The 23964-nt window shown below is 46.2% G+C and overlaps 1 protein-coding gene across 6 annotated transcripts in view; it reads right to left on the bottom strand.

The window, feature by feature from the left end:
- thbs2a (thrombospondin 2a) overlaps positions 1-23964 on the bottom strand; it is a 174476-nt gene that overhangs the window by 47352 nt on the left and 103160 nt on the right. For all 6 annotated transcript variants that reach the window (XM_060916832.1, XM_060916831.1, XM_060916833.1 and 3 more), the window contains 4 exons: positions 4661-4879; positions 4465-4572; positions 3989-4148; positions 3123-3241 (listed from right to left, as the gene is read on the bottom strand). In XM_060916832.1, coding sequence (XP_060772815.1) covers positions 3123-3241; positions 3989-4148; positions 4465-4572; positions 4661-4879 — 606 coding nt within the window. The remainder of the gene's footprint in view (positions 1-3122; positions 3242-3988; positions 4149-4464; positions 4573-4660; positions 4880-23964) is intronic.

Raw genomic sequence — 23964 nt, 5'->3', positions numbered from 1 at the left:
TGAAAAATAAAACTTGTCACCTTACTCAGGCTACGTTTACATTACGTCGAATCAGCGGATCATCAGATTAACGTTCTTAAAACGATTCGCGTTTACACTAAAACCGTTAGCCGTGCACACAGCAACACCAATACGCGGATACGCTCGGCTCCGCAGGCATCCTGCGCTCCAAATCACTCCGCCCTGAACAGCGAGTGCCCTCTGGAGGGTGCGCACTCCGGCCCTGCGCAGCTCACACAGCGCGCGAGTGAAGTGAACAAGCCACGATTCGGGACTGAGCCGCTGTGTGTGAGATCCCAGCGCATATCACTTATTACTTGCAAGTGGAAGGATGGCAAGCCTAAAGACAATCATAACTACACAATGGGCAGTATTTGCATCAGTATTTGCAGTATTTTCATACTTTTATACTCTTTAATGAAAGGTGATACAAGGCAGAAGTCTGCGCCGTTTTTCAGCAGTCGCGTCACATGACCAACGCCAGCGAATCAGGAAGGTGGATGTCACAGTGACGTTGTCCAATGAGACGCCAGCTAGAGCTCAGCACAGCGTATTCGCGTATTCTCAATGTTTACACAGCACCGGAGCTGATACGATCTAGATTGAATACGTGGACGCTGGCGGATTCCCGTTTCCCCGCTTTTTCAGGGGGGTTAATGTAAACGGACAGTGCATCCGCGAAGAAAACGAGACAGATACGGTCTAGTGTAAACGTAGCCTCAGTCACACCAGAGTCAGAGCACTGAGTGCCCACTTATGCATTCATAAAAGACTATTCACATGGTAATGTGAAAACACATGGTTGTGGCTCTGAACTGAGTAAAATAGTACAAGAGTTAATTTCAACACACACTAAATACTCAAATACCAAAATAAGGTCAAATACCAGATAAATGAAGCTGTTGTAAAAAAGCAGTTTTAGAACGTTGTTGGAATGTGTGAAAAAACATTACCAATTGTGACATGATCTGATGGGATTAAGAGTTGGCAATGAGAGGGGTTTTCACTCTTCTCATGGAATGGAATGGAAAGGAAAATTTTACCTTTCTCATTGAATATCCCTCCCACCGCCAACCCTTTATCCCAAAACAAGAGGACATAATTTTTTTGATGGCCAGGTAATTGTTCAACTCAGTGGAGCAGATTTAAGTTTTTGTGCTCGATACAGTCCTAAGACTGAACAGAATCACCTCAAGTGATCAAAACGGTTCGTCACAATGGGTAAGGTAATGTTTTTTCACACATTCCAACACCGCTCTAAAACTGCTTTTTACATCTTCATTTATCTGTTTTTTTTAAAGTACAATCATGACATACATATCACATGGATATTATTGTAGCTGAACTTGTGCTGAATACAAAAATGTCATATGACTTTGAAAATATTGTTTAGCTTTGTTGAAACTGACAAAATCAGAGCATGCCAAAATCATTAGCGTGCCAGAAAATACCCTCAGACCCCAGAGGGTTAAATAAACCAACAGGATGAACATAAACTTAAGTGTGGTCTCAATACATTTTCTGTATTGCTTCATCTTGTCTTGGACTTGCTTTGGACTGGCATTTGTCCTCAGGCATGCCTTTTTTTTTTTTTAAACACACTTCACACTAAAGTGTAATTCTGGTGTGAAAGTCAACAATGGGCTAATTTGAGCTGTAACACAGGGCTGTGGGTGAAAGGGAGCTCCCAAATTAATCAAAACCAATAAAAGAATAGTTGCTTGATTGTTTAGCTGTACTTTGGTCCTATTTGGCTTGTGTTTATTCCTTTAACTTTTGACAATGGGAGGGAATGCAGCACAGTCATGTAGGTTTTTAAGCTTACTTCACTATTTGCCATAATGTTGGAAAATATGATAGACATAATAGAATATATGATAAAAAAAACATTCAACAAGTGAAGGAGTGGGGTGAAGCTGGGGTGAGGGCTTCGGAATGTGAATTTGAACTGGACTTTAGTGAAGTGGATTTTTAATGACTGCTGTAAATGAATCCTGGCTCTCTTACTGTGGCAAAGTTATATTCATATGAAAACATTCAGATATTTATATAATAGTATGCCAAACAATTGTAAGACTACATGATTTGAATGTAACAAACCAACTACACTCTTAAGTTAGGAAACACCTGATTGAGTTACTAAAACATTTCTCTCCGACTTTGTGTTGCTCATCATTAGGGACGTTGCTGCACAGGAGCGACAAAATACAAGCCACTTAAACTACTGCAAACTGATTAGCTGAATTGTTGATTTGTAAATAATTTGAAAGTGTCATTAGAACAGTAGCTCCAAAGCTAATTGTTAAATATGTCAAAAATGAGCATGTAATGGATTTTTAAAATAATTATTAGTAATTGATACTGATTTAGAAATAAACATTTTAATCAGGTACAATTAATGTATTTGAATGGCTGAGTAGATACTATATCATAATTTGTCTGTTAAACCTATGTTTCCATGATATCTGCAAAGCTGACAATTTGCTCACATTGTCTTGTTAGGGCTGTTAATTATAACTAAGCTTTTCTATTGCACATTTATCTCTGATTCTAATCTGTCATTCAGATTCCATATATAGTTCCTCTCCAGAAGGTTTGATGTTGTATCCCTCCCTGCTCAGAGAATAATCACTATTCTTTATTATGGTATCTACTAGCTACTGTTTTGTGTTATAGCAGCCTTGATTTTTTTTCTGGTTGTAGCAGTTCTAAATTCATCTCATGAATTTACATGTTTGCATATACACATTTGCATATGGTCCCAATAACTGTTCAAACCCAGGGTCTCCCAAAATCCTAAAGTCAAATGGTTTATAGTCTCAGGCTTGACTCGGTCTAATTTTATTTGGATTTTGTCTTTATTTGGTCTCCACCCCCATAAGACTCTATCTTGACTTGATTTCAGCTAGACTTATTCTTGCTTTCATTTGAACTTGGTTGTTACTTGGTTTCGAGCCCCTTAAGACTCTCTTGACTTGCTCTCAGCTAGACTTGATCTTGCATTCTTGATTCAATCTTGGTTCCCTGACCTAGGGAACTAGCATACCTAGTGAAATGCACTTCTGTACTTCACTCTGTATAAAGGTGTGATGTCTGCTAAATGCTGTAAATGTGCCAAGTACCTGGTCAGGGTTATGAAGCAGAGGACAATTGTCACACTGATCTCCCACTCCATCCATGTCAGTGTCCTTCTGATCACTGTTGTATGCATAAGGGCAGTTGTCATTTTCATTTAGGATGCCTGGAACACACAGTAAGAGTCCACATGCAATAAAGATTTACTTTGTTATACTCATAGATGAAGTACAAGCTTTATCAATATCATAAACAAAGCTATCTGGCAACATGTCTAAAGCCAGTTTTAGACTGCATGATTATAGTAGCCTTTTAAGTTCTATGATTTGTAACAATGTATGAGATGATCCCAATAATTCACTCACAAACTGTGCGATAATCTGTTCCCCATGTCAGATTATACACTGATACTACTCTGAGAGACCTGAAATTAAATAAAATTGTTATATTACATAAAACTATGCCCTTCTTACATCAATCAATATAACTATGAATATTTTTTCTGTCCATTACCATGTGGGGTAACATTGCAATGCACTGTATGAAGGGCCAGGCATATAGTCTGGTAAGATTATATTAACATGATTAATTTGTACTTGTATTTGCATTTTTACTATGTCATTGTCCTTCTGGGTTTTGCACGAGCATTATAGTAGTGGTCACACTCTTTGATTTTAATTCAAAAATTATTCTAGAACTTTGTTGTGAGCAATCTTTGGTTGCAATGGCAATAAATTGGCTGTCAATGTGCGTGTCACAAAATTAAAGCTGTAAATTGACCCGGTGTTGTAAAATGAATATTTAAAATTGCAAAAAAATTTATATATATATATATATATATACATATATACACACAAATGTTGGTTTCCCAATTTTATTAAAATGTATTGGAATTTACAGGGTGAGGCCATACCATCCCCATCAATGTCCACAGCACAGGCATCTCCTTCCCCATTGTGATCGGTATCTATTTGAGCTGGATTGTGTTCATATGGACAGTTATCACACCGATCGCCCACAACATCCTTATCATAATCAAACTGCCTGGGATTAAACAGCAGAGGGCAGTTGTCCTGTTGAGAACAAGAAATTTCAGTTCATGAAAAAAGGAAAGACAGATTTAATGAGCTGAAGGAAGGGTCATATTAAAATATCATGACTGGAAACTAGGTGATTTGCTGACAATCTTCAATACTTGATGTAGGTAAGTAATTCTGTATGTGATGAAAATTTCAACCAGTTCTGAAGGTTATAATACAAAATATATTCCTAGGCTTTACCCATTCCAAGCATGCACATTTTAGAATTATATAATAGCATTACACTAACAGCACAACTGAATTAATACACAATTACATATTTAAAAGAGAAGTTGACAAGATCTCTCACTCTCTCATCTAGAATTCCATCATTGTCATCATCTTTGTCACATGCATCTCCTTGGCCATCTTTGTCTGAGTCCTCCTGGCCAGAATTGGGAAGGCTGGGACAATTATCCTTGAGGATAAAAGGGAACAAGTACCATCATTGAATCATATCTTGTCAAAATCATTATATTGTCATATATCATGTATTATCCACTTACCTTCTTACAGTGGTAGGTGGCATTAGCTCTACACACCAAGTTCTGGTTGGGCCAACCATCCAGATCAGAATCTTCTCCACAGATAAAACCATCACCAGCATAGCCAATCTTACACTGACATTTATACATAGGGTCACTGAAGTGGTTAAAGTAGATGCACTCAGCAAACCTATGACAACTATGGGTCTTGTCCTTGCAAGGGTTCTCAGGTTCACAAATCTGTGGGATTAAAAAATATCAGGCTTTTCACCTTTGATCTATCCTTTTTGGGTTGTTTATTATATTACACTTTAAATGTAAGTAGCCTGGCTCATAGGTGACCAAAAATGATCTAATTTTCAATCTAATGCAAAAATCACTGTAAAAGTTATAAAAAATTATGTAAAATGTTCTAGGAAAATACATATATGTGTCATTGTGTTCTCATCTCATCTCATTATCTCTAGCCACTTTATCCTGTTCTTATTGGTCCTAAATGGAACACTCTTGAATATTACATCTACTGTGAATTCCCACCTACCCATATGTTTGTGTTGGGTACCTCCAATGAAATGCTCTGGTTATTAATTTTAAAAAAAAGCAGCAAAGAATCTTTAATTCTCAGTCAGCAAAACTTTTACACATTTATGTTAAAAATTCTTTTAATCTTAGCTGTACAATCTGAGCTTTGATATGAAACAATCAATTTGCTATTCTGTAAAAGTTCCTGGATATTTAAACCTGGCAGATAGATTAAAAGGTAAGAATATAGTGGATGGCCAGGTCAGCTGAAATAATTGTACATTTTATTAAATAAACCATATTAGTTAAACATTCTGAAGCTCTAGTTTGTGAAACAGATAATAGGAACGTTTTCTATTAACAAATACATGAAAATATCAGAGGAAAATGCAACCATGAGTTTTCCATGAATTTGAACACAGGGAAGTCAGACATGTTATTTTGGCACTTGAGGAGAAATAAAGTTGTAGGTAATATGGACAATGCCTATATTGTGGAAGAATTATACATTTTCAATCCAGTTTCACTTTGTGATCTGAAAACATCTAACATGGCAAGGTGAGCACTCTGATAACTGGGGTGCAAGGAATGTTGAAGTGCAACTTTCGGATACTCTCCGCTAGTCTTGGAAGGCAGTTTGTAAGTCCCTCTAAGCCTAAATGCTTATCACACTCAAGCCAGCTCCACCTCCATCACTAGGACAGGTGCACCCCGAGGAACCCGGTCTTGCGGCTGGGCGAGCCAATGGAGCTGATTGATTTTATTTAGTAAATTCAATGTAAATACATACAAACAATTGTAAATACATTAAAAATACATGGATGACACAAGAAAGTGAAAACACTTATTTCCATTGTGGTCCATAAAAGCTCTGGCGCCAGGTTGTGAAATAGCCTCTTCCAGGCTGGGAAAACTTATAAAAGGTAAATAGGCTGTTTGACAGTTTGATAGTTTGATAGTGTTTAATTGATTGCTTGAAAGTATTGTATCTTGTCTTTTGTCTGTGTGGTATAAGGAGAATGGATAACATCAGGGGCTCAAAATCAAAGCGGAGACATGTGTTTTGTCTTGGAACAATTAATGTCTTAACCTGCAAATGCGAAAGCAAGTTGGCAGATTGTGTGGCACAATGTAAGAGCTTAGCACAGGATATAACATGCATGTAGGAGGTTCTTATGAGAGGCGAGGGTGAGATTTGTTTCAACAATTGTGTTCTGAAGGGGTGGCGGGTAGTGTATGATGGCATGAGTGTGGCGTGGGCGGGAGTTGTTGTCATTTTACCATCGCATGTCCAACTTCTAAATGTGGAATATATAATGGAAGGCAGGATGACTATGGTGAGGATTAAGGTGAATGGAGTAAAGTTACTAATATACTGCTGCTACTGCCCAACTGAGGAATATAGTACCTCCTCCAAAGAGAGTTTCTACTGAACTTTGAATGGGGTTATGCAGAAAATGAAGGACAACCACCCTTCTTATAAGATAATTGAAGCAGGTGACTTTAATGCAACCATTGGACAGGATTGTAACAATGGTAGTTGGAAAGGAGTGAGACAGTACAATGACAAAGACCCAACAAGCTTTAATGGTGGGAAACTCATTGAAATTGCAGAATGCAACAACCTCTACATTCTAAACACTATGTATGCAACAAGATCAGATGAACATAGGTGGTCGTTCCACTCTAACCTTGGTTATAAGTGTAGACCTGACTATATCAATCAATCACCACTGATTGGTACGTGAGACATGCCACCTTAAATCATTGAGAGCCAAATATTCAAATCCAATCATTGAATAGTTATGCATGCTGTATTTCCAACAAGAAAACAAGTAAAAAAGATATTTCGAAAAAAGAAAATGCCTTCTACATACTCGGATATCAGGAAATTGAGAGATGACCCTGGCATTCAAGCCAGATATAGTGCAAAACTTGACTTCCTGCTGGGAGATGAACCAAACATGAGACAGCTTGACAATGGAGAGGAACAGATGATAGAGGCCATTCAGGAGGCATCTAAGGAAATGATACCATCAAGGATCAAAAAGGAGATTGATAAACTGTAGACAAACCATGCCTACCAGGAGCTCACACAGAGACTCAGGTTAGAGAAGGACCCAATAAAGAAAAAAATTGTACTACGAGGTGAGAAAGATGCATACGGAGCTGAAGAATGCCTACTTTAAAGCTAAGGCAGACCAACTTAATTTTGCAAGAGAACAGAGGGACATGGAGGAGGAATTCCGCCTGATGGAACAACACACATCAATGCCGTGGCTGAACAGACCATTGATTTCAACTCAAAAACCTGAACACTTTTCAACACACTTCAGTGATTGTGAGTTTGAACTACAACCCGAAGTGGAACAGCCCAAGAACTACCCACATATATTACCACCAACTGATTTTCCTGCTGTAAATATCATGGCACCAGATCGTGCAGAAATAGAGAACAGCATAACGAGACTGAAGAATGGCAAATGTCAGGGGACTGATAAGATCTATGCAGAACAACTGAAATACTCTGTCAATGGGACTGTTGAACTACATCATGTTACTGATTGGTTTAATATGGTCCTGCATTCAAGTACCAAGTGGCTGATAGCGAGCATTACATATCTGCATAAGTGGGGCCTCAAGTTGTTAGTGGAGAACTACAGTATAGAGGGCTGAGTATAGACCCTTTTCAGTCACGTGACCTTCGTAAACGCGACCACCATTTTGGACATGTAGCGGACTTCGGCTTGAATCAGTTTGAATGCGAGGAAGGCAACAAATGGAGAACATACAAGAAAAAGGAGCGAGATGCAGAAAACACCTTCACTATCCAGCGACGTAGGGCATTTACAGGGCGAGCAGAGGGAGAGGTATTTGCAAAAATTGAGGTTAGCAGGCTTAGAGAACGACGTTTACCTGCTTCCACCAGGATTGTTCACTGACATACGGAAGTACATGAAGCCCTCGTCTTTACCTGACTTCGGCCCACATGATCTGTATACCTATGTCGTTAAAAACCCATCGCCATACACATACACGCCAACGTCCGAGGTTCCGGAGCGTGCTCCGGTTTGCTCCCGGAGTGCTCCGGCCGAGGTTCCCCTCAAATTAAGCAGCGCGCGCCGGCTTGCTCCAGGAGTGCTCCGGCCGAGGTCACGGAGCGCGCTCCGGCTTGCTCCGGAGCAAGCCGGAGCGCGCTGCTTAATTTGAGGGGAACTTCGGCCGGAGCACTCCGGGAGCAAGCCGGCGCGCGCTGCTTAATTTGAGGGGAACCTCGGCCGGAGCACTCCGGGAGCAAGCCGGAGCGCGCTCCGGAACCTCGGACGTTGGCTCCGGCAGCTATTTATACTGGATCCAGTGTAAATAGCTGCCGGATCATAATTACAGTAAACTAGTAAATACAGTAAAGGAAAAACTTGAGACAAAGGTTTTAACAGTCATCCAAATGACTGAACGTAAACATTGCTACAGTAACATACCAGCTACTTGCTGACATTAGCTAGTCAACAATAGCTACTACAGAAGAACAAAGAGGTTACAATGGGTTATTTTAACCTATTTGGTTACACACTCGCCGCCACAGAATGTTAACACCAATGTAATGCCTTTTCTGGCTCATTTTATTCATCTTACCTCCAACAAAGTGGTCACGACACAAGCGTTGGGATGCCGCTATCCATCTTCTCCGTTAGTCAGCATCTACCGGGATCCGATAAAATGATAACCCTTGCCTTGTTTGTTGATGGTTACTACATCCAGGTGCACAACAATATAGTGGCATGATGGAAGTCTTGCTGAAAGTAAAAACTTTCTTTGCTGCCGTTCCTCAATGTTGGCTGTGGTAAACTACTGGTAGTACACGTCCAAAATGGCGGCCGCGTTTGTCGTGACGTCACGTGAAAAGGGTCCATAGTAGCCACAGTGTCCAAAGTCTTATCTGGGATCATCGCTGAGAGGATTAGGGAAGCCTATGAATACATCCTTCTACAATTTCAGTTTGGCTTCTGAGCAAATAGATCAACATCTGATGCGATATATATTCTACGCCAGTTGCTTGAAAATGTAAGAAAATCAAAATTCTCAGTTTTTATAGCCTTTGTGGATCTTAAGGCTACCCATGATTGGTTCCCAAGGGATGCTTTGTTCAAATATCTGGAAATTCAACTCTAGTCCTCACATCTAGTATCCGTATTACATGCATTATACACTGGCATGAAGGCATTCATTAAAGGAAATATGCATCTCTTGGAGACACTGGTGGGGTGCTGCCAGGGAGCACTAGAATCCCCTCTCCTTTTCAAAATCTATATGGATTTCATAGTGTGAGTTGCATGTTATGAAGTATGAGAGGAGCACCCAGGGGCAGGCCTGAAAGTTAATCTCATCTCATCATCTCTAGCCGCTTTATCCTTCTACAGGGTCGCAGGCAAGCTGGAGCCTATCCCAGCTGACTACGGGCGAAAGGCGGGGTACACCCTGGACAAGTCGCCAGGTCATCACAGGGCTGACACATAGACACAGACAACCATTCACACTCACATTCACACCTACGGTCAATTTAGAGTCACCAGTTAACCTAACCTGCATGTCTTTGGACTGTGGGGGAAACCGGAGCACCCGGAGGAAACCCACGCGGACACGGGGAGAACATGCAAACTCCACACAGAAAGGCCCTCGCCGGCCCCGGGGCTCGAACCCAGGACCTTCTTGCTGTGAGGCGACAGCGCTAACCACTACACCACCGTGCCGCCTAGGCCTGAAAGTACAATACTATATCCCTAATGAAGTATCACTGCAGGAGTACCGTAAGAAAGTTCCAACTCATGGTATTCCGTAGGTCACTGAACTCCTGTATGCTGATGAGGCAATCTTTGCTAACTCAATCGAAGAACTGAAGGCCATCCTTGAAATCTATGACCAAACCTTTACATGCTTTGTTTTAAAAATGTCATATAGTAAAACTGAGACAATGGTGTTCAATGTGGATGATGAAATAAAAAAAATCAGGAGAGCCTGACCACCATTGGCAATTGTAAAATCAAGAATGTGCGATCTTTTAAATACCTTGGGTGAACCATTACAAACAATGATGTGAATATCTTTTGCTTCCCGTATGCAAGGATCACTGCTGCTTTCCAGAAATGGAATGAGCTAAAACATGCGTTAACAGACCATCGAATAAAGTTAACAACGAGAGTGAAATTCCTATGTGTGTGCGCTCTCGCCTTCTATACAGTATTCAAACATGGTCTCTAACGGAAAGGGAACAGTATAAAATTGAGATTGTATGGCATGGTTTCCTGAGAAAAATGGTGAAAGGTGGCTATGAACATAGAAATGCACCCAGCAGGAAACAATGGACTGAAGTGGACAGCAAATTGGACTGGAGTTAGAAAATCTCAAACAAACACCTCGTGAGATAAACACACTACCTATCCACGACTTCTGCTACTGCCAACATCTCAAATACATAGGATACATCTGCAGGCTTGATAATGATGCTGTGGCAGTGGGGGCGTGGTCAAGCATCGGTCTGTGACCGGAGGGTGGAGTCAGGGAAGGTAAGTGGCAGAATCACTACACCTGATGTGAATTAACCTGTGTTTGTGTGTCTTCCCAGCAACCACGCCCTATATAAGGAGAGAGAGGGCAGAGGAAGGGAGCTCTCTCTCCTGCGCCTGACTTGTGTGTGTGTGTGTGTGCACGCGACTGGGAGAGTGTGAAGTTAAGCTGAAAAGCTAAAATAAAAGAGTTTTGGAACTCAGTTCTGGCCTGCCGTACTTCTGTGTTCCACCCACGCACTCTGACTTCTATAGTGGTGCCGAAACCCAGGGACGAGCACAGAAGAGAACAGCCCCATGGAGTCCTCCCCCTTCGCAGACCTGATCCACGCCCTCACCATGGCCCAGCAGAGCCAGCACCAGGCGCTGCTCGCCCTCCGAAAGGAGCAAGAACAACGGTTCGAGGCCCTGGTGCTGGCGCAACAGGAAGCTCGTCAGGCGTTCCGGCACCTCCTCGCGTCGGCGGGGGCCACCATCTCCACCGCTGCGGGTCCACTCCACCTCACCCCGACAAAGATGGGCCCGCACGATGACCCCGAGGCCTTCCTCATGCTATTTGAACAAGCAGCAGAAGCCTTGGGGTGGCCGGTGGAACAGTGCGTGGCGCACCTCCTCCCCCTGCTAACGGGCGAGGTACAGCTGGCCACGCTACAGCTCCCCGCCGACAGCCGGCTGGTCTACGCAGACCTGCACCAGGCCATCCTCCAGTGTGTGGGGCGCACCCCCAAACAACATCGTCAGCACTTCCGGGCTCTGAGCCTAGAGGAGGTCGGCCGCCCATTCGCGTTTGGCCAGCAACTCCGGGACGCCTGCAGGAGGTGGCTGAGGGCTGACAACCGCGACGCCGAGGGAGTCGTCGACCTGGTGGCACTGGAGCAGTTCATCGCACAACTTCCCAAAGGAATGGCGGAGTGGGTCCAGTGCCATCGCCCGGCGTCACTGGATCGGGCCATCGAGTTGGCGGAGGATCATTTGGTGGCTGTTCCCGCGGCAGGAGCACAGATCCCCTCTTCACTTCTCTCCTCTGCCCTCCCCTTCTGTGTCTCGTCCTTGCCCCGTTCCCCCACCACGGAGGTGGGGGCTGGCTCCCTCACAGCCGGTCCGCCGCACCTGCAGTGTCCTCCCGTTTCCCACTTCCGTGTCTGTCTCTCCCCCCCCTCAGGTGAGTGAGCCCCAGAGTACCGGTGCAGAGAGAAAGCCCGGGCCGGTTTGCTGGCGCTGTGGAGAACCAGGCCACCTCCAACAGCAGTGCTCAGTGATGGAAGTGGGCGTGGTGGTTCAGATCCCCGACGCGCCAGGAACCGCCCTCGATCGGGCCGGAGCATATCACATACCAGTGAGTATCCAAGGGGATACATATCAGGCTTTGGTGGACTCTGACTGCAATCAGACCTCAATTCACCAAAGCCTGGTGCAAGACGAGGCATTGGGGGGAGCACAGGGGGTGAAGGTGTTGTGTGTGCACAGGGATGTTCACAGCTATCCTTTAATGTCAGTCCACATTTTTTTCAGAGGGGAAAAATTTAGAGTAAAGGCGGCGGTTAATCCTCGCCTCACCCACTCGATAATTTTGGGGACTGATTGGCTGGGATTCGGGGCATTAATGAGTCATTTAGTGAAGAGTGGGTCCTGCCGTAGTTCAGCAAGGGGAGGTCCTGGTGTCGCTTTGGCGGGAGCAGCTGTCACAGAGCCGTCTACGTCATCTCCGCGTCAGAGTGAGGAGCCGCCGGCTCCTCCTCCCTCTCTCGGGGAATCCCTCACGGATTTCCCGTTAGAGCAGTCACGAGACGATACTCTGCAGCATGCGTTTGACCAAGTGAGAGTAATCGATGGTCAAACGCTCCAGCCAAACGCCACCCCGTCCTTCCCTTATTTTTCTATTATGAAGGATAGATTATACCGAGTGACGCAGGACACTCAGACTAAAGAACAAATCACGCAGCTCTTGATTCCGAAGAGCTGCCGGGAATCGGTATTCCAGGCGGCTCACTTTAATCCCATGGCTGGACACTTAGGGCAGGATAAAACACTAGCCCGAATAATGGCCCGGTTCTATTGGCCAGGGATTCACAGCGATGTCCGTAGGTGGTGTACAGCATGCCGCGAATGCCAGTTAGTAAATCCAGCGGCCATCCCAAAAGTGCCTTCGCACCCTCTACCGTTAATTGAGACCCCGTTCAAAAGAATTGGGATGGATCTCGTCGGGCCATTAGATCGGTCAACACGAGGGTACCGCTTTATATTAGTTCTGGTGGACTATGCAACGTGGTGTCTAAATTCGATGCGTACCCAATGCCTCGTATTGATGAGTTGCTCGATCGACCAGGCACAGCTCGCTTTTACTCGACACTGGATTTGACAAAGGGTTATTGGCAGATCCCCTTGCCTCCATTATCCCGAGAAAAAACGGCCTTTTCCACACCATTCGGCTTACACCAGTTTGTCACACTTCCTTTTGGGCTGTTTGGGGCACCCGCTATGCTTCAGCGGCTGATGGATAGGGTCCTCCGCCCCCACGCCACCTATGCTGCCGCGTACCTTGACGATATCATTATTTATAGTAATGACTGGCCGCAGCACCTACAACATCTGAGGGCCGTCCTTAGGTCGCTGAGGCGGGTGGGTCTCACAGCCAACCCGAAGAAGTGTGCAATTGGGCGGGTGGAAGTACGGTATCTGGGCTTCCACTTGGGCAATGGGCAGGTGCGTCCCCAAATTAACAAGACTGCAGCAATTGCGGCCTACCCGAGGCCCAAGACCAAAAAGGGGATGAGACAGTTCCTGGGGCTGGCTGGCTATTATCGTAGGTTTATACCTAATTATTCGGACGTCACCAGCCCACTGACTGATCTCACTAAAAAGGGGGCACCAGATCCGGTCCAGTGGACGGAGCAATGCCAGCGGGCTTTTTCTGAGGTAAAGGCAGCACTGTGTGGGGGGCCACTGTTACACTCCCCTGACTTTTCTCTCCCTTTTATATTGCAGACGGATGCGTCGGACAGAGGGCTGAGGGCTGTTTTGTCCCAGGAGGTGGAGGGGGAGGATCGTCCAGTGCTGTACATTAGTTGGAAGCTGTCAGTGTGTGAGGGGCGCTACAGCACCATAGAGAAGGAGTGCCTGGCCATCAAGTGGGCGGTCCTCGACCTCCGTTACTACCTGCTGGGATGCCCTTTCACCCTCTGTTCGGACCACGCGCCCCTCCAGTGGCTCCACCGCATGAAGGATGCCAACGCGCGGATCACCCATTGGTATCTGGCACTCCAACCCTTGAACTTCAAGGTGGTCCACAGGCCGGGGGTGCAGATGGTCGTGGTGGACTTTCTCTCCCATTGGGGGGGGAGTCGGCTGTGGGCCGGACAGCTGCCCGGCCTGAGTCGGGCGGTGGGGGTATGTGGCAGTGGGGGCGTGGTCAAGCATCGGTCTGTGACCGGAGGGCGGAGTCAGGGAAGGTAAGTGGCAGAATCACTACATCTGATGTGAATTAACCTGTGTTTGTGTGTCTTCCCAGCAACCATGCCCTATATAAGGAGAGAGAGGGCAGAGGAAGGGAGCGCTCTCTCCCGCACCAGAAGACTTGTGTGTGTGCACGTGCGCGACTGGGAGAGTGTGAAGTTAAGCTGAAAAGCTAAAATAAAAGAGTTTTGGAACTCAGTTCTGGCCTGCCATACTTCTGTGCTCCACCCACTCACTCTGACTTCTACAGATCCTCTCCAAAAGCAGGTCCTATTTGTCGTCAGAATGCCATGGAAAGTGTGGAACAATGTCAAAAAGCTATTGGGTATAGATACCCACCAGGCAAGGAGAATTATGATGGAGAAGACAGTCTTCATGCAACTGATTAACGCAAGGATATCAGGAGCACCCCAAGAGCTATAAAGCGCCTAGTGGTAAATCAACGATGATGAAGATGATGATGATGAACTGACATGCTAGAAACATGAAGAACATGCTGCTTGTTTGTTTGTTTTTTTGTCCTGGTGTTTACCATCTAATTTCTTCCCAGCACTCATCAATTCTTGATTGGCAGGCAACTTCCTGAATAAAAAAATAGTGCAAATGAAATTTATTCACAACTGACATTCTTCCCATCCTACCCAAAGTTTCAACAGTAGTACATGTGCTGGACAGTTTACCACTGGGTCCAGGAAATAATACCAAAAGGACCATTCCTCTGCTGATGCCCTCCCTACACCAAAACCATATCCTGCATGATTAACAATCCTTCCCAGAACCTGGTGATCCTATGCTCACCTTGGCTCATGATGCACAACCCAAATCATGTCCTGGAAACAGTGAGCTAACATTATGGGGTCCACAATGTTTTAAGTCCTGTCTATCTCTCCCTTGCCATGAAACCCAGATTGAACTCCCTAAAGTTCAAAATATAGTGGAGATTCTCAAACTTGATTGGGATCTCTCAGAGGTATTAACCCAAGCCACCAAATTACCACCTCAGGGGTCTTGTGAATGCCTCACATTAGAGAACATGAGGAATAGAAGGCCACCATATGGCTACGCCATACAGTTAGGTCCATATATATTTGGACACTGACACAAATTTTGTTTTTTTACCTGTTTACTGAAACATATTCAGGTTATAGTTATATAATGGACATGGACATAAAGTCCAGAATTTCAGCTTTCATTTGAGGGTATCCACATTAAAATTGGATGAAGGGTTTAGGAGTTTCAGCTCCTTAACATGTGCCACCCTGTTTTTAAAGGGACAAAGAGTAATTGGACAATTGACTCAAAGGCTATTTCATGGGCAGGTGTGGGCAATTCCTTCATTATGTCATTCCCAATTAAGCAGATAAAAGGCCTGGAGTTGATTTGAAGTGTGGTGCTTGCATTTGGAAGATTTTGCTGTGAAGAAAACATGCGGTCAAAGGAGCCCTCCATGCAGGTGAAACAAGCCATCCTTAAGCTGCGAAAACAGAAAAAACCCATCCGAGAAATTGCTACAATATTAGGAGTGGCAAAATCTACAGTTTGGTACATCCTGAGAAAGAAAGAAAGCACTGGTGAACTCATCAATGCAAAAAGACCTGGACGCCCACAGAAGACAACAGTGGTGGATGATCGCAGAATAATTTCCATGGTGAAGAGAAACCCCTTCACAACAGCCAACCAAGTGAACAACACTCTCCAGGAGGTAGGCGTATCAATATCCAAATCTACCATAAAGAGAAGAGTGTATGAAAGTAAATACAGAGGGTTCACTGCACGGTGCAAGCCACTCATAAGCCTCAAGAATAAAAAGGCTAGATTGGACTTTGCTAAAAAACATCTAAAAAAGCCAGCACAGTTCTGGAAGAACATTCTTTGGACAGATGAAACCAAGATCAACCTCTACCAGAATGATGGAAAGAAAAAAGTATGGCGAAGGCGTGGTACAACTCATGATCCAAAGCATACCACATCATCAGTAAAACACGGCAGAGGCAGTGTGATGGCTTGGGCATGCATGGCTGCCAGTGGCACTGGGTCACTAGTGTTTATTGATGATGTGACACAGGACAGAAGCAGCCGGATGAATTCTGAGGTATTCAGAGACATCCTGTGTGCTCAAATCCAGCCAAATGCAGCCAAACTGATTGGTCGGTGTTTCATAATACAGATGGACAATGACCCAAAACATAAAGCCAAAGCAACCCAGGAGTTTATTAAAGCAAAGAAGTGGAATATTCTTGAATGGCCAAGTCAGTCACCTGATCTCAACCCAAATGAGCATGCATTTCACTTGTTAAAGACTAAACTTCAGACAGAAAGGCCCACAAACAAACAGCAACTGAAAACCGCTGCAGTAAAGGCCTGGCACAGCATTAAAAAGGAGGAAACACAGCATCTAGTGATGTCCATGAGTTCAAGACTTCAGGCAGTCATTGCCAACAAAGGGTTTTCAACCAAGTATTAGAAATGAACATTTTATTTACAATTATTTAATTTGTCCAATTACTTTTGAGCCCCTGAAATGAAGGGATTGTGTTTAAAAATGCTTTAGTTCCTCACATTTTTATGCAATCATTTTGTTCAACCCACTGAATTAAAGCTGAAAGTCTGAACTTCAACTGCATCTGAATTGTTTTGTTCAAAATTCATTGTGGTTATGGACAGAACCAAAATTAGAAAAATGTTGTCTCTGTCCAAATATTTATGGACCTAACTGTATGTGTTTATAAATGCTCTTTCAGTTTTCCAGATGTTCATTAATAAGGTGTCTTCCAGGTATTCATTAATTCCTAACCCTGTTTGTGATTGTGTACATTGACATCATTTTCAGCTTTTCATCTTCAGAAAAGGAGTCATGTCTGTCATGAAATTTAGGGAGAATCAGCTCTTCATAAGGCTGGAGAAGTGGGAGTTTCATCATCCCTTAGTAAAGTTGGCTATATCCTCTCCAAGAATGGAGTAGAGATGAACAAATCAAAAGGTCAATGCTGGAACATTTCAGTCTTACCCCAGCATCTGAAGAAATGTCAAAGATTTCTGGGGTTTGCCAACTTTTACCAGTGATTCATAAGGGGTTTCAACTCTGTGATTATCCTGCTGACTTCACTCCTAAAAGGTAAACTGAGAACTCTGAGATGGACCAAATAAGCCACTCAGTTATTCAAGAATCTGAAGAAATAATTTACCAGCCCCCATTCTCCATCACCCAGAGCCTTTGCTCCTATTCATTGTCAAAGCAGATGTTTCCAAAAGTGGAACTGGAGCTGTCCTCTAGCAAAATCAAGGCAATCTACATCAAATATTCAGTTGACTGCTCACAAAAGTTAAGTCCTGCAGAAAGAAATTATGATGTGGAACATGCCTTGCAATCAAAGCACATCTCCTGGTAACCAAAATCTTCAAAATCTGGAATATATCTGAATATCTGCCAAAACAATGAACCCTTCACAAGCCATATTGACACTCTTTTTTTACTCAATTTTTATTCCTACTTACAGACCAGGATGCAAGAATATTAAAGCTGATGCATTTTCTCACCTGTCTGATGGTTCAGAAGTTCTCCAGAAACCATCCTTCCAGCATTATGCACAGTTAGTCCCATTACTTGGGACATCATAGAGGACATTTAACATGCACAACAAGAAGACCCACTCTTCCCAGAGTGCTCTCCAGACAAAACCTACATACTTCAAAATATGCCAGAAGCATTAACCCAGTGGAGCAATACCTCATTCAGTCCTGGACACCCAGGCATTCATAGTCAAGTCAGTTTATTTGTATAGCACTTTTAACAACAGACATTGTTGCAAAACAGCTTTACAAAAAATTAAAGACTTCAAACATATTAACTAATTTTAATCCCTAATAAGTAGAACAATCAAGTTTGTGTAATACAAATTCTGGTAGGCCATTATTTCTCAAGAATGTCAAGGATGTCATGAGGTTTGCCAAGTCTTGCACACTCTATTTACCATCCCATACCCTAAGATAGTAACCTGCTGGAATCCTGAAACCTATATGTATCCCACATCTGCCTTGGTCTCTCATACACTATATAGCCAAAATGTTTGTGTACATCTAACCACCACACCCGTTTCAGATTTAGCTCACCCTTTGCTGTTATAATAACCACTCTTTTGGGAAAGCTTTCCATGAGATTCTGGAGAGTGGCTGTGGGGACTTGCCCAAGAGCATTATTGGGGTCAGGCACTGATGCTGCCTGAGAAAGACTGGGGTGCTTTTGGCATTCCAAATTATCCAAAATGCATTTAGTGGGGTTTAGTATGAGGCTGAGCTCTTCAAGTTCAAGTTAACTTTATTGTCAATAATGCCATATGTGCAGGACATACAGAGAATTGAAATTGCATTTCCCTCTTATCTGCGGTGCAAGCAGTAATAAACATGAAATATAAAATATAGGTACAAGATATAAACTTTAAAAAGAGAAAAAAATGGGGGGGGGGGGGGTATTTACACACACAAGCTAAAGCTATCTAAGAAAAGACAGTGGCAATCCAGAAAGTGCAAATGTGGTAGTGTGAACAGAATTAACGGTATAAATTTAAATGTGACGAATGACAATATAAACAGAATGAACAATGTAAACGGGAACAGCAGTCTGACAGTATAGTAATGATCAATATAAATTTAAATAAATAAATATGGCAGTATGAACAGAATTTTCAGTCCAAGTATAAATATGGCAGATATGACAGTATAAACAGTGTAGCAGTGAAGTCTATCAAAGATAAAAGATGTATAAAGTGTAAACAGTTTTTATATAGTGCAATTTAAAAAAGGCAGTATGAGCAGAATTTTCAGTGTAAGTATAAATATGACTAATATGTATAAAGTGTAAACAGTGTTGTAAACAGTTTTATATAGTGCAATTAACTTAAAAAAAAACCTGTGTATGTCAAGGACCAGACAGGAGAGGAGATCAAATGCACTCAAACCACAGTTTAATAATAACAGGGGAAAAGGGAGTTGGGAGAATGTATGTGTGTGAAGTTCAGTGGCAGGAGGACAGAGAGGCAGGGATGGCTGGTGGGAGCATGGTGGTGACATCTGAGGTCTTCCATCCAAGTACTGACCAGGCCCTACCCTGCTTAGCTTCTGAGATCAGACAGGATCAGGCGTTGTCAGAGAGGTGTGGCTGTAGGCAGACAGCACTTGGGTTTCAGGCAGTCTCCCAGCAGTAGTCCCTCAGCAGGCTGGAGTTAGTGAGCAGGACCGGGCTGATGGAGAGGCAGGCGAGCAGCAGGGCTGGGCAAGCTGGAGATCAGGCGAAGGTACAGGAGAGGCAGGCAAGAGGCAGAGTCGACAGGACAGAAGGCAGGTCAGGTTACCGGGGCTGGAGAGCAGACAGAGTCAGACGGAACAGAATATCGTCAGGAGTCAGAGTAGTAGGAACACAGAGCAGGTTATCATGCTGGATGTTGCAGACGATCTGACACTGAGGCTTGGGAGAAATGCAGCTTAAATACACACAGGGGGGAAGCAGGTGATCGGCGACAGCCAATGACAGTCACTGAAAGTTAATAAGAGGAAGTGAGAGCGGGCATGGCCGGTAATGTTGAGTGGAGATGTTACCTGAAGAGAGAAGCCCACAGGTAGGACCATGACAGAACCCCCCCTCAAGGGACAGCTCCAGAAGTCCCTAGCCACAGATCCACCAAGACGGGCAGGAGGAGGGGGAATACCGGTGGAGGGTCAGAACTCCTCTGACCGGTCAGTGTCCAAGGCCTCAGGATCTGGTTCAGAATCGGACTTGGGGACAGTAGCGGTTGGCGCATCGTCATTCCGACAAGGACCCCTTGGTCGACCCCTCTGGTCGGCCGGCTGGTCCAGATGCAGGCGATGAAAGGTGCTGATGAGGGTACGGTCTAAAATTCTCCCAGCAGGAACCCACATCCTCTCCTCAGGACCATAGCCCTCCCAATCCACCAGGTATTGGAGGCCCCTGCCCCTGCGCCGTGACTTCAGCAGTCCCTTGACGGAGTAGACCAGGCCACCATCGATGAGACGAGGCGGAGGAGGAGAAGGTGCAGCTGGGACCAGCGGGCTCTCGTGCACTGGCTTAATCTTTGAGACGTGGAAGGTGGGGTGCACTCTCATAGACTTGGGCAGTCGGAGCCGGACAGCAGACTGGCTGATTATCCTCTGGATCGGAAATGGTCCGATGAACCAAGGTGCCAGCTTATGAGACTCCACCTGGAGGGGCAGGTCCTTGGCTGACAACCACACCTTCTGGCCCACCCGGTAGGTGGACGCAGGCGTCCTCTGCCAGTTGGCTCCAATGGAGTAGCTGGTGACTGACTTGAGACCAGGTGCGGTGGCATCAGCGTGCATAGGTGAGGGCAGACGGGCAGGTGACCTCTCCCTCCTGGCTGGGGAACAGGTGTGGTTGGTAGCCATACACGCAGTGGAATGGGGACAGTCCAGTGGCTGAGCTGGTGAGGGAGTTGTGGGAGTATTCCACCCACAGCAGGTGCTCACACCAAGCCCTAGGGTTGCATGATGCCATGCACCGAAGTGCCTTCTCCAACTTCTGGTTAGTCCGCTCAGACTGGCCGTTGGACTGGGGTCGGAATCCGGAGGTGAGGCTGGCGGTGGCCCCGAGCAGGTGACAGAATTCCTTCCAGAAAGAGCAGGTGAATTGCAGCCCCCGGTCCGAAACGATGTCCCTGGGCAGCCCATGGATGTGGAAGACCTGCTGCAGGACGATCTGGGCAGTCTCTTTGGCCGACGGTAGTTTTGGGAGGGGAACAAAGTGTGCCATCTTGCTAAAACGGACCATGATGGTGAGTATGACAGTCATCCGGTTAGAAGGGGGCAGACCCATAACAAAATCCAGGGAAATGTGGGACCAGGGTCGCATAGGCACGGGCAGAGGCTGGAGCAAACCGGCAGGAGGCCGGCTGGAGGATTTATTCTGCTTACAGGTAGGGCAGGCTTGGATGAAGTCTCGCACATGCCTGCTCATAGACGGCCAACAGAACCGTTGGGCGAGCAGGTGGTAGGTGCGAGTGGAACCAGGGTGGCAGGCTAGACGGGAGTCGTGTCCCCATTGTATAACCTGGGATCGCAGGTCTTCAGGAACAAAGAGGCGACTTGCAGGGCATGCACTGGGGTTGGGTTGGTCATGGAGGGCTTCCCGCACTCGTTCTTCGATGTCCCAGGTCAGAGCAGCAACGATACAGGGGTCAGGTAGGATGGGAGCCGGATCCTTGGAGGAGGCATCATCCTTCTGGAACTGGCGGGAGAGTGCGTCAGGCTTGGTGTTGCGAGATCCGGGCCGGTATGAAAGGGTGAAATTGAATCTGGTGAAAAAGAGAGCCCAGCGGGCATGTCTGGGGTTGAGTCGTTTGGCGGTGCGGATGTATTCCAGATTCTTTTGGTCTGTCCAGACCAGGAATGGGACTACACACCCCTCCAGCCAGTGACGCCATTCCTCCAGGGCGAGCTTGACCGCCAGCAGTTCCCGGTTGCCTATGTCGTAATTGCGTTCGGCCGGCGATAGCTGGCAGGAGAAGAACGCACGGGGTGGAGTTTGTTGTCATCCGCTGACCTCTGTGAGAGCACTGCCCCAACTCCCACATCCGAGGCGTCCACCTCAACGATGAATTGCCGCTCCGCATCTGGCATCTGGAGGACGGGAGCAGTGGTGAACCGAGCCTTGAGGGTGGCAAAGGCTTCGTTGGCAGCCGGAGTCCAGGTGAAGGGCTGTTTGGTGCTGGTCAAGGCGGTGAGGGGTGACGCAACGGTGCTGTAATTATGAATGAATTTCCTGTAGAAATTAGCGAAGCCCAGGAACTGCTGAAGCTTCTTCCTGCTCTCTGGTACTGGCCATGAAGTCACTGCTGAGACTTTGGCAGGGTCCATCTGGATGCTCCCCTCTGCCACGATGTACCCCAGGAACACCACAGACTTGGCGTGAAACTCACACTTCTCTGCCTTGACGAAGAGGGAGTTTTCAAGGAGACGACGGAGCACTTGTTGGACATGCTGGGTGTGTTCGGACAGGGTCTTTGAGAAGATCAGGATGTCGTCGAGGAAAACGAACACAAACTTGTTCAACATATCTCGCAGGACATCATTCACCAGAGCCTGGAATACCGCTGGTGCGTTGGTAAGGCCAAACGGCATCACCCAGTATTCATAGTGACCGGTGGGGGTGTTGAACGTGGTCTTCCACTCGTCTCCCTCCCTTATCCGAACCAGGTGGTAGGCATTCCGGAGATCGAGTTTGGTGAAGATCGTGGCTCCCTGGAGCAGCTTGAAGGCGGAGGTAAGCAGTGGGAGAGGGTATTGGTTCTTGACGGTGATGTTGTTGAGACCCCTGTAATCGATGCAGGAGCGCAGGGATCCATCCTTCTTTCCCACGAAGAAGAACCCAGCGCCGGCGGGAGAAGAGGATGGATGGATGAGGCCGGCAGCCAGAGAGTCACTAATGTAGGCCTCCATCACCTTCCTTTCTGGGGCGGACAGAGAGTAGAGATGGCCCTTGGGTGGCGCAGTGCCTGGGAGGAGATCAATGGTGCAGTCATAGGGCCGGTGAGGAGGCAAGGAAGTTGCTGAATACCTCCCAAAGGCTGTGATAACACACTGGGACATTAGTGAGGTTGGGGGCAGAGCTGGCAGGTGGAGTATGAGGGGTTAGAGTGGAGGCTCGTAAGCAGGTCCGGTGGCAGTCCTTGCCCCATTCTCTTATCGCTCCAGTGGCTCAGTCAAGGTGAGGACTCTGCTGGCGGAGCCATGGATAGCCCAGGATGAGAGGTTGGCCGGGGGAACGGAGCAGGTGAAACTGGATGGTTTCGTGGTGGTTGCCTGACAGAGTCATCGGGACAGGGGCAGTGAGGCAGGTGATGGTGCCAAGGAGATGGCCATCCAGTGCCCTGGCTGGAACGGGAGAGGATAAGCGATGGCTTTGCAGACCCAACTGGTGCGCAAACTCGGTGTCCATGATGTTAGCCTCGGCGCCAGAGTCAACCAGGGTGGCCAGGGTGTGGGTGGAATCCAACAGACGAAGGCAAACTTGGAGTATAGGTTTCTGGCTGATGGAGGCTTGGATGATCATTGAGCTCAGCCGGGCCCCTCCTATGTCCGGTGAGCTCGGGCTTCTCTGTGCGCTGATGACTGACTGAGTCTGGCGGGCCCTCTCTCGTCGATGGGTCTGGACCAGGCAGTCAATGCAGATGGCCAGGGCGATGGCCTCATCGAGTGTCGACGGTTGTTCGTATGAGACCAATTTGTCCTTCATGTAGTCGGCCAGGCTGTGCAGAAAGGCGTCCACCAGCGCCTGCATGTTCCACTTGCTGCGCTGGGCCAAGGTCCGGAAATCGATCGAGTAGTCAGTCACTGTTCATCTGCCTTGGCGAATACTCATCAGTCCTCCGGATGCCTCTACCGCCGATGAGCCCAGGTCGAAGACCTTAATCATCTCCGCTGCAAACAGGGAGAAGGAGGCACACGCCGGTGTCCGGTGTTCATACTCAGCAGTCCCCCACAGGCGGGCGCGGCCAGTCAGACGAGTGATGACGAAGGCCACCTTCACTGCCTCCAACGCGAAGGTTCTGGGCTGCAGGTCGAACAGCAACCGGCAGCTGGTCAGGAAAGCACGGACTTGGGAGGGGTCACTGTCAAAACGCTCCGGACTGCCGACCTTGGGTTCCGGGGCATCGAGTGCAGCAGGAGTACCTCCCGGAGCTGGCCAGTCAGCGGTGGGTATGACAGGGGCTGATGCAATGAGGGGCGGCGATGGTTGACTCCGAGGAGCAGGGGGTGCTT

This window comes from Neoarius graeffei, chromosome 3, assembly GCF_027579695.1.
Source record: "Neoarius graeffei isolate fNeoGra1 chromosome 3, fNeoGra1.pri, whole genome shotgun sequence".
NCBI lineage: Eukaryota > Metazoa > Chordata > Actinopteri > Siluriformes > Ariidae > Neoarius > Neoarius graeffei.
This window is presented reverse-complemented; position numbering and strand designations above follow the sequence as displayed.